This window comes from Ciconia boyciana, chromosome 2 (assembly GCF_034638445.1).
Source record: "Ciconia boyciana chromosome 2, ASM3463844v1, whole genome shotgun sequence".
In the NCBI taxonomy this organism is placed as follows: Eukaryota; Metazoa; Chordata; class Aves; order Ciconiiformes; family Ciconiidae; genus Ciconia; species Ciconia boyciana.
Window position 1 is genome coordinate 127981237 of NC_132935.1, and position 12194 is coordinate 127993430.

Here is a 12194-nt window from a genome sequence, read left to right on the forward strand (position 1 = left end):
ATAAAGTTATGATTTCTACTAGTAATTAATAGCAGGTGCAATGTATTTAAAAAAGTGAACATTATGTTTCTAGCTTGGGTTTTTTGTTAGAACAAACAGGTGTTAAGATAGTGTTTTAACAATGACACGATTAAGTATAGATCATCAGTTCAAATGACCCTTTTACTTAGAATTTGGATTGTAAAACATGCGCAATCTATGATAGCTATGGCTGCACAACTACACTTCATGATGTAGCTGTGCCATCTTGTCAAGAAAAAATAATTAATTTTTAAGCCATTACCATTGTCGTTTATGGGCAAGACTGCCTTAGAATAATGGATGTATTAAAAACCACAACTGATCATATATTGAAGAACACAAAAATTTTACAATGAAAAGCTTCCATAAGCATCTGATCTGAGGTATAAAGTCCAAAGAGTGACCATTGACCCAGAGGTCTTCCTCAAAAGTTAATGCAGATTGTCTTTGTTAAAGACTTGGACAGTGTGATGGAGTGCATTTTTGGCAAGTTTATGGGCAATACCAAATGGGGGGGGGGTGGTTGATATGCTGAAGGGCAAAGATGCTATTCAGGGGAACCCCTATGAATGAGAAGAGGGCTGAGAAGAACCTCATGAAGTTCAACAAAAACAAATACCAAGTCCTGCACCCAGGATGGAAATCTCCCTGCAGCAGTATGGGCTGGGGACCAACCAGCTGAAAAGCAGCTCTGCAGGAAAGGACCCAGGGATCCTTGTAGAGAACAAGTTGAACACAAGCTCTTGCAGCAAAGAAGGCCAAGAACATCCTGGGTAGCATTAGCAAGAGTGCAGCCAGCAAGTCCCAGGAAGTGACTCTTCCTCTCTATATGTCACTTGTCAGACCACAGCTGGAGTACCGTGTCCAGTTTTGGGCTTCCCAGTACAAGACAGAATATTGACATACTAGAGTGAGTCCAGAAGAGGCCACCAAGATGATCAGGGACTGGAGAACCTAGTGTTCAAGGAGAGGCTGAAAAAAATGGGTATTGTCATGCCTTAAGAAAAGGCACTATTGCAGTCTTCAACAGCCTAATGGAAAAGTGTAGAGAAGACAGAGCTAAACTCCTCTTCAGGGTGCACAGTGAAACAAGATGTACTGGGCACAAGTTGTAACAAATGAAATTGTGATTAGAAATCAGGAAATGAAAGTCACCATGAGGCTGGTCAAACAGTGGGACAGGCTGCCCAGAGAGGCTGTGGAATTGCCATCCTTGGAGATGTTAAAAACTTGTCTGGACATCACCCTGAGCAAGCTGAGCTAATTTGGCCCTGCTTTAAGCAGGTTTAGGTTGGGTGGCTTCCAGAGGTCCCTTCCAATCTTACATTATTCTGCGATTAATAAGTGAAGACTGTAAAATCTGAAAATCCACCCAGCATGTGTTTCCAACTGGATATTGCACAGGAAATTGTGTACTTGAAGAGTAAGTTAAACTAAGCAGCCAACTGTCCCTGAAGCTGCTTAAATAAGATAATTTTATATTTTAAAATACTACTGGTAATTTTTTCTCTTTACATGGCGTTTGTACAACTTTCTCAAAAGTGCTTATCATAAACCCAGCGTAGGAAGGGATTTTCTTTTATGCTAGGCATACACATACATTAATGCTACTTTGGGGTCTCTTAAAAATTGCAATTACTATAAATAAGCACTAATACTAGTTTAGGTCAATCTGGGAAAGGTAAATCTGATAGATGACAGTAACATTTGTCATTGCTCATCACATGATGTAGTGCTTACATAACCAAATGCAGTGTAAAGCTAAGCAATAATTCACTTTTACATTTTACTGTAAATATCAGCAATTCTTTAGATTTCTTTGACTATATTAAGCAGAGGGCTAGCAATGTTAATCTATTGCTGGCTGTGTAAATATGGACAAGGGAAAAAATATTTCAAATATACCAAACCTGATCTTTAAACATCTTAATTAGAAACTTTTTAGACATACAAACAGTATTAGTATCAATAATGCATAAATAAGTTGGAAAAAATGTTAGATTTGTATTTGATTGTAGTTACAGTGTTTGATGAAATAATGTCAGCCCGAAAGACACTACAATTGATCTGGTAATGCTAATGTATGTTTCTTTTCAAATGAAAATCATGTAGCAAAGGCTGTAGGTAGTTAGCTGAAGTTTCATGTAGAATTACTGCAGCAGTGAAATGATTGTACCTTGAATACCAACATTTGTTACATAAACAGAATCATGTAAGTTATTCTTAGTAGCTCTTTCTTTCTTTCTTTCTTTCTTTTTCATTGGAGAACAAACTTATTTATAAATGTTTATGCTAACACATCTTGTTTGTTACTATATATGGGACATGCAGTCAAAGTTATAAATTTCTTCTCTTTATGGATATCTTTTAAATCACTTATGGCTAACATTTTTAACAAATCTAAGATGTATGTTCAAACAGTACATAACTTATATTAAAAATTTTTTTCCTATTAAAAATATCCTGTCATTATTAAATATCAAGTAATAGTCTATAGAGAAACCAAACAGCTGTATTTAATCAGAGCATTTCATTGTATTGTTGCTGTATTGCTTGTTAGTGAGAATGGTTCGGTAAACAAAGACTAATCCACTAGAATTAGAATCATTGACAGAATTATAAAATAGTGGTCTAGGAACTGTAAGTAACCCCGCACTGCCAGGGCAAAACCTGCTTTCTTGGATTTACATCACATCAGTAACACAGTTTCTCGTAGGGACCTACAGGTTTCATGCATTCACCTTCTGCTGGTGTTAATTAGGTTTAAATGATGAAGCTCCCATTCACTGTAATGAAACATTATTTCATTGTATTATGTTTATGTTTTTGCATTACAATTTCATTAACTTCTCTCAGAAATCCACTAATCTCTTTCTTATTGTTTTCATTGTCACCATTACACAATGATGCTTTCATTAACATTTTCAGAAGTGCCTGAAAATGGGATCATTAATAAAATCATAGTTCCAATGGGGGTAGCTCTTGACCTTTTGCTATATTTAAGCTTACGGTTTTTCTAAGGCATATTTTATAGCTTTGATCTATGTGATCCCATAAAATCGAGGCGTTCTAAAAGTTCCTAATTACAAATGAGTGATGAAGTGATGTGGACTGTCAATCCAATGGAATGAAAGAGTTATGAAACAAATAGGACATGTATCACATTTATATTCTAAAAAAAAGACCAATCAAATACATGCTAGTAAAATAAAGGAAATTCAGTTACAGAAGAACAGAAGCTTGCATTATCAACAGTCTAGTGCAATCCCACAAAACAGGAAGAGAAGGAAAAAGGGAAATGTTCTTTTTAACTCCGCTTTATAAGAATATTAAAAGTTATTAGAAAGAAGAATACTTTTAAATCTAAAGAGGTATTAAAATAATAATAAAAGAATTCTTTACATTTAGAGTAAAATTTTATATTTTACTTTATCAAAACACTTTATAAACATTAACTCAGACAAGTCTAATCATCCTGTAGCTGAAGATAAAGGTAATCTCTTTAGCAGGCATTAGATTGAGGCCAATCACTGAAATTTACAGATAGAGATGCTTACCCCTAGATAAGCCAAAGCAATCATCTAGCAAACAACAACTAAACAAAATTTATTAGAACAGAACCTCTGGCCTTTCTCTGTTCTGATATACTCAGATGACTGCTGGCAGGATCAATTAGCTTGAAGAAGTAACTCTTTGGGGAGCAGAGCCAACCATGCTTGTTTTTCATCACATGGCTGTCCTGCAAGAGTTATTTATATGCATTCATCAAAGAATGAAAGTAGGCTCACATTGCTTTCTTTCATTTGGGAGCATTAGTGGGAGCACTGCCTGGCCACTAACTTTCATGAAAGATTTAGGAACTAATAACCAATGTCCTTTGAGCTATCAATATGATCATCAATTTTAGTTGAAAGCAGCAAATTGTATCAAAAGCTAGCAAGTAACTCCTTACATGCAAAGGAGAGAGAATAAGAAAATCAGGATACAAGTGAAGTATTGCACAGCTATCACTCTAGCAATTGAAAGATCCTTAGGACAAAAAATAAGTAAGTTTAAAGTAAAAAAATTAGGGATGTCCATAGGTATGAATAGCAGATTAAAATTGAACTAATTCTTTCTCATCAGACTACTAGGACACACTAAGCCATCAGTTAGTAGTGAAGGTCCTCCTACATTGGAGGACCATTCTTTCTCTTTGAAGCTATCATTATGAGCATACCGAGAATCGCCAGCACCGTGCTGTCCTTCAGGACTTCCATGGAACCTGAGCACACAAAGTAGATCGCTTGCAGGGCATCTCCCTGCCGGAGGAGGTATTCCCCAGGAGCACAGAAGGAGGTTTTGATATGCAGAGACAGAGACCTGAGGCAACCACGGCTGGCACACTCGAAAAGGGAGAGCTGCAAAATCTCCTTGTTCAAGTGCATGGTGATGTCTGAACGCAGCTCGTCTGGGAAGTCTTTTAAAAGCTGTCCAAAAAAGAGAAAAAGGGGCAAAACAGAGAAGAAGTGTAAAATAATTTGGTTCCTCTTTTGCAGAAGTGATTTGATTTAGTAGTGCTGCATGTTGTACTGATGCAAAGATTTCCCTTTGATTTTTCTTATCCCCTTCATAAGACTTGTGTGCTATGTCTTAATAAATCTTTACGCTGATAAACACTGATAAATTCCAGGAAAAAAAAGGAATAAAAATATGCCTTTATACAAAAACAAGAAAAAAAGTCAACAACACTGTGTGTAGGAATTCCCCCTAATGCACAATTTAACCTTGTCCAAGTTCTCAGCTGTTAGAACACAGTAGGCTGTATACAGTGGCATATACACTGAAAATAGAGCAAAAATAAACTTCGTTTAGATTTTCTTTAAAATACTTGTATAAAATTCATCAATAGGCTATATTGCTGCTTCTATGGTAAAACCACCGGAAGAGGAATGACTCAAAAAACCCTTCTATGTAGTAAACCTCTAAGGGTTTTTGTGTGTGTGTGTGTGTGTGTGTGGGGGGGGTGTTTTTTGGTTTGTTTGTTTGTTTGTTTTTTTTTTAATGATGCAATTGGACACTGAAGGAGAGTTGGGAAAGGAATGGAGACAAGGTGCATGTTCAGTAGAAGAACCTATGGAAACTAAAAGACCATAAAGTCTTCCCATTTTTCCTTGGTCTTAGTTTTAGGCAAATTCCCAATGTAGCCTGGCCAAAACTTAATGCTATCTATATATGTTTTACAGAAGGTCTGCTGCAGGATGACAAAACTGAGAGAAACATCTTTCTGCTCAGAGTCAGTCTTCCAAGAATGGCATATAACTGCTCAAATCATCAAACATTTCAGGTGTAGCTTTTAAAAAAATGTTTAAGTGGTTTCAAGTGTCTGTCCCATTGATGCAAATTATACTGCCTGCCTATGGGCAGAACTCTGGACCATGCAAGCTGCAAGCCCACAAGCATAGTTTCCTCTGTAGTTTGAGGGGATCTGGCATGTGAGCAATGCAATCAGCCAACATTTGACCAAGTGGGCTTAGACAAGGCAGTTTGTGGATGGGAGGCAAATAATGAAATATTGATGGTCTCTCCAGAGGCTGCTGTTGTAATACAGCAGTCACTCACTTTCAGTGCTACTAAAGATACAGAAGCTGAAGGTGATCCTTAACCGAATCTAGGAAAGCTTTGACATCTAAGTGGTTTTTGTGCCTTTTTAAATCTTACTAGGCTCCTTCTGTTGCTAGGATGCTGTTGAAAATCCCATTCTTTGTGCTATGCACACCACAAAAAGAACTTATCAGGAAAATAAAGTTCTCAAACCCAAATCTTTCTGCTTATTTCCACATTATCTTTAGAGGCCACTGAGTTTTATAATGACATATATAACAAGAACTCTGAAGGGAATGGTTCATTCAAATAACACTCCAGCAGAGAGAAGCCATTATTCCTCCTGCAGTATAGTAATACATAACCTGGATAAGTCATTTAAAACAAGCAAGCAAAGACACGACCAGAAATCTGTCTTTTGATTTCACTCTCTGTTACATTGTGAAATATTTAAAAATATAGGGAAATGAATAACATAAAAATTCAGGCCAAACCACTTGCTTACAGTATTGCAAAGAATAAAAGAAAATGAAGGAGGGAGGAAAGGGCAATGAAGAAGTCCCTCTTTTAAAAAACATCTAAAAAACACAGTAGATTTTTTGTTTGGTGAAAGACAAAACTGCTCACTGGGGTGTTTCTGCTGGCATCATCCAAAAGGTTTCTGATGAATGCCTTTTCAGCATTTCAGAATTATGGAGGACTTTGATGTTCTAAACCAGATTTTTCAATAGCATACCCTCTTCCTGGGGTAACCCAGCTTTATTTTTAGGCATGTTCTTTTTTTATATGCAACTTCACACAAAACACAGCATCACAAATGGAAAATTACTCCCCCTCCCTGACTCTAAGTCCATAGTCAAAACCATCGAACACACAACCTCCCTTGTTTGGTTACCTCATTGGAATCAATTCCATTATTGACAGACCACGTGGTTTGGAAATATTCAAGCATCCTTTGCTTTAGCTGCTGTGGCAGGTGATGGACCCTTATAAAGTCCTTCAGATCCTTGGTTCTTGTGTGATAAAGGGACCATCTGGAGTACATCCTCTGAATTATGGCAGTCACATTGCCAAACACCAAGGCATGCATCAGAGCTAAGGAGGACAGAAATTATACGCAATGTGGAGTGACTTGTTGGTCATTAAAATGTAACACAGAAAATAAACAGGATCACAGAAAACCAGTTTCCTGCTTGATAGATGTAGTAAAGCTTGTGAATACAAGACTCCATGAGTAATATACAGTAGTATTCATACGATTATTCTTTTCCATTTTTTGTGTCACTAGCAGTCACAATCATAGGACAGGGTAGAACCACATCTGATGTTGTCTAGTCAGGGTACCAAGCAAAAGAATGCCCAAGCCAAATTAACTTTATAGTCTAAGAAAAAAGGAAGCAGATGAACACACGTAGGCAGGCATGTTCAGGAAATAAGGAGAAACTATTAATCAGTATGAAAACTACACTCAAATGATCAGTTAGCAACTACATAGAATGTAATAGATTTCAGAGACCTCATATAAATACAAACAATTACTAATGGGGACCATGTGTAGTGGAATGAGATTGCAAACAACATTTAGAGATGTATCATATTCTGGGAAATAAGATATTTTTTAAAAGATGGAAAAAACCCATTGTAAAGCAGAAATTCAGGTTAAAAAAAAGATAAATTCAAACTGACAATCTGATTTCTTATGTTGCTTGAGAAGGTCAAATACGGTATGAAATTGTTTATCAGAAAGTTCTGACATCCTGGAGTTTGTCTGCAATTAGAGACTGGCTTGGGAATAAAAAGACCAGAAGCCAAATTGAAGAAATGCTTACAGATACAGGTCGTCTGGGTTTGTCTGTGCAGAAATGTGCTTGCTGATTATCAGTGGGAAAAATCACTGCTAGATTGTCTGTCATGTGATATTGATCTGAGGTATATAATATACACATTTACAAATTGTTTATTGAAAAAACTATTAAAGAACTTGATTATTACTCTTAAGGGACATCTATCTTTATAGTGCTTGAAAGAAAGCTGACAGACTCCTCAGAGTGGCAAAGGAATTAGTTTATAAACAAGACAAACAAGATGCTGACCTTGTATGGCAATTTACAGAAGTCCAGTGTGAGTGAAGAGACACAAGGGGGAACAGGAGGAGGAAAGGATGCATTTTGGTGGTTAATAATGCTTTTACATGGTAGAAACAGGCAGAAAAATCTTTAGTTTGGAGTGTTGAAAATTTTTACAGGCCAAGTAAAACACAAAGGAGCTAGTTACAATATATATGTCTTTATTGTGAAGAGAGTGCAGATAAACAGATAAAGGACTGCAGTGTGATGTAGTTTCACAATACAGTATGCATTCTTGTAGATGTGATCCAATGACATTAAGTCAATACAAGTCCATTAGTGAAAGAAGATAAATGAAAAGCAGGGCAGAAAGAAAAGGATCAGATAGGAATATTAGAAAGAAAATGTAAGCATAACTGGAAATTTATTTCTAAGAATAATCAGCTGGGTCAATTAGGTGTTCCTGATGGCGCAGTGAATTGTTAAGTCACTAATGTCAGAAGCTTAGGCAACAAAATGTGAGGGAATGGTGTACTTAGAATAGAAATATGGCAGCTAGAGTTGAAACAATTTAGCCAGACATAGCTAAATAGGCTAAAGTGATGGTGTAGCCTCTTTAAGGATGTCAGTTTAAAGGGGGGGAGGGAGGGGATAAAGCATTAGGTGGTGTATGGATACATATGTAAAAATCACATGTGATATAAGTCCCCAACAGCCTCCAGGGTTAGGAGCTGGACAGTTAGAGATCTCCATGATGTTATTATAGGCACAAATATCATCAAGTTGTTTATTATTATGGGAGAATCTGTCTTTGTGTATGTACATTGGAAGACAACTGCTACTGATGATGACAAGCTATTCCTGGCTGTGATAGACATTAGATTTCTTTATCAAATAATCACAGACCCACCCTACTTTCTGTAAGAAATCTATTAATCCATTCTCTAAAACCAAGTGGGACAAGTTAAAAACTTCCAGGAACTGTATTTCATAAAGTGGCCTTGATTTTAATGGATATTCTAAATTATATTTTTCTTGCTTAGGGAACAGAGGAACACCTCTGATCCCAGAAAGGACTGGAGCTACTAGAATGGGCCTCCAGTCTTATAAATACAAAACTGCACATTCTTTGCTCAAAGAACACGGAGAATACAAGACAGCACATGGTATGGTCATCTGCAGGAGGACAGATCTGATTAATATTTTACAGATGCTGGGTATCCTAGGAATTCTGGTTAAATTTTAATAAGTAACTTTTCTTTCCAACTTTAAGAAGAAATACTGTATAGAATAAGATGTTCTATCTTGACAATTTTACTTGTTTTAAATTGTAATTTCAAATTAATGCAAACCAAAAATTAATACCAAGAGGCAGGTAACAATCAGACAGGACTATTATAAGTTATTTATCTATTAAATTAACACTTGTTTGGTTTTTTTTTGGGGGGGCTTCAACTTTCTTTAAGGTTGTAATAAATTCACTTCATTCTTTCAATTTGCAGTGACACACGTTAAATAGATACAGACAAACTATGGATAAACTAAATCATGCTATCCATTACACCTGAAATTTCATAAACTAATGGCTTGGTCTAAAAAATGTAAAAGACTTACATCAATTTTTCTCAAGACATCACTTTCCACTAGGGAATTTTAAAATTAAGTATCAGACAAAAGTATACAATAAAACATGTTTTAAGAAATGAAAACGTATTATGGCCTAAAGTATACAGAGTAGTACTTTATTCCTAGTAGAGTTTTCTGAGGCGTGCTCACTGCTCTGCGCTGTATGATGCTAACGCCTTCTTCAAGTTTCCTTGCTCTGCTGAATTTCTTAAACAGCATCTTAAATACAATTCCTTAAGAAAATACCTGCAAACTAGCCTGCTCTGCTTTCTTACCTGGATATATCTTGTTCACCGGACCTTCCCAGCTCTAAAGTCATTCTTCTACCTGCTTGCCTATGAGCAACTTTGCCTGTCAGTTTTCAGTTCCCTCTTAATACATTCAGTTGACTAGTTCTTCACAATTTATTCGGTGCACAAGCATATTAGTTCTACCACTCAATAATATAAGAAATAAAAAAGAAATTGCTATAACTGGACTAAATTAAAGTATAGGATACTTTTATATTCTACTCTATTAAGTTTGTGAAAGCTCTGCTATATCAAAGTGAATTAAATATTCATCATCGCCTTACACAGGATATCTCTTGATTTCTTGATAGAAATGAAAACTCCTTCCTTCATTTGAACAGATTTTATGTAGTGAAAGCCCCAAAGCACAGAGACCACACTGTATTTTAAAACTATAACTTTATGCTACCAGCAAAAGCAATTAATGAGCTGCTTGTGTTTTTGTGACATTGTCAAAATCAAAATTATATCATTCTTGGATGATTCATTATATTATTGCCAATCATTTTCAGGACTGGGAAAAATGACAATAAGTCATTGAGCACTTTTTATACCACTTGATGCTGCAAATATATAGTTTATGGGTCATTCATTGTGTTCCCTGGCTTTCAAGTGTCAAGCTGCCAATTTATTTTTGCCCCGGAAAATATATGCTGCAAAGCTGACAACCAGTGCCTTACTGAGTGGCCCTGGAGAAATACCTACTAGTACTTCCAGAAAAATTAGGGAAGCAGAAAAAAAAAATGAGGGGGGCAGTACTCTAGCAGTGATTTGCTTTTAATCTTCACACCCACTGTGACATCTTTGAGTTGTATGATGTACACACTATGAAATAGCACAGCTAATTTTTGGGGGGAGGAAGATGAAGGTAGAGAGAGCTGCAGGTACTTTCTCCAGTGGTCTTGGCTTACCAAACTCTGCAGGTGCCACCAGCTCACTGGTTGTGCCCAGGTGCCTCAGCAGAAAGACGGTGACCATAAATGAGCACATGGCTTTCCCCAACAGTACGATTAGGTAATTCACATCATAAATAAAAATACCACTAAGAGCTCCAAATATGACAAAAACACTGCGTTTTGATTCTAATCTGAAGCAGTGATGTGGTAAAATTTACTTAGTGATAATTAAACTGTTTTTTGTTTATGATAGAGTACCTACGGCTCACCAAACAGTCCTCCTGGCTCTGTCCTGTCTCTGTTGCCTTCTCTCTGGGCTGGTCCTTCAGATGTGGATACGCACCAGCTCACAGCCAGATACACAAGTGAGCTGCCCACTGCCTCTCGCCATCATCCCCAGGGATGCTGCAGGGACTGAACTGGAGCTGAACGTGCACCTATTACTTGGCTGACTGGAAAAGCGCCTGGCACGTAACCAAAATGCTCCCGTGGCATGTGGCTGGGCCACACTCACTGACAATAACGTAAGTTTGCATTTTACTGGGTGACAACTGTCTTTTGTCCCCATAAGTGATCAAAAGGTTAGAAATATATCTGCTTAAGAGAGTTTAATCTAGTGTAAAACCGACAAAGTTATTTCCTTCTTTTGCCATTTTAAATTAAACTTTCTGTTGTGTGTGGTTTTTTTTAAAGAAACTTAGCAAAATTTCAGCTCTTGTTTTACTTGCCCCTACCCCCCCAAAAGGTTTTACGTGATGCTTAGCATTTGTACCTACCCCCAATCAGCATTGTGCAAATGGAGAAGATCTTTTCAGCATCAGTATTGGCTGAAACATTTCCAAACCCAACACTGGTGAGGCTGCTGAGGGTGAAATATAGGGCAGCTATATAGGCACTTCTGATCGATGGGCCTCCTAGTGTATTATTCTCATAGTAAGGAGACTCAATACGTTTTCCTAGCTCATGAAGCCAACCTGAAAAACAAAGCATAAAAAGAACTATTAAGGAATACTGACATCATGAAAACTACATATTCTGTAAAACAAAATAATTCTAAAAAAAAAAAAAAATATTTAGAAGACACTGCATTATTCACACAATTCCAAGAATAAAAAGAACATTAAACTGTAGGAATTTATACAGCACGTAAAGGATTGTGTCTCTGGAGTATTTATTTTTATGCATGATTATTTTTATGCATGATAAAAACTGTATTTCTGTATGGAAATCAAGTGTTTTTGAATTGCATATTACACATCTAATTAGATAATTCACAAAATCCATTAAGGCACTGAAAAGAAAAAAATCATCACCTAATAACACTGCAGCAAGAATACAACATTGATTTGATTCTTTCCATTAATTAATGCTTGGAAAGCTTTTTGAGATTCTAAGACTAAAATGTTATAATAATAATTACATATTTAGAGCTTTTTACATGTTTCTTTTTACAGTAGAAAAGATGCAAACAACTAAACATAACTCACAAACCAGAATTAATTTTCAAAAGATGCTTCAGTAAGTATTTTCTAAATTGTTCATTTAATCTTTCCTTCCATTTTGCTAAATGAGTCTATGTGTGCTAGAGAAGGTAGAATTAGCTACTGCCTCATAGATATTTAAAAAACAACAACAAACCAACAAAAAACCCCAAAGCAACAAACCAGGAAAAAGTATGCAGTTCCTCTTTTGGAAAAGGAAAACAACCGACC

General features: G+C 36.4%; 1 protein-coding gene across 1 annotated transcript in view; it reads right to left on the minus strand.

The window, feature by feature from the left end:
* KCNH8 (potassium voltage-gated channel subfamily H member 8) overlaps positions 1-12194 on the minus strand; it is a 200208-nt gene that overhangs the window by 36976 nt on the left and 151038 nt on the right. The window contains exons 8-10 of the mRNA XM_072851445.1: positions 11259-11456; positions 6500-6699; positions 4241-4490 (exon numbers count right to left, since the gene is read on the minus strand). Coding sequence (XP_072707546.1) covers positions 4241-4490; positions 6500-6699; positions 11259-11456 — 648 coding nt within the window. The remainder of the gene's footprint in view (positions 1-4240; positions 4491-6499; positions 6700-11258; positions 11457-12194) is intronic.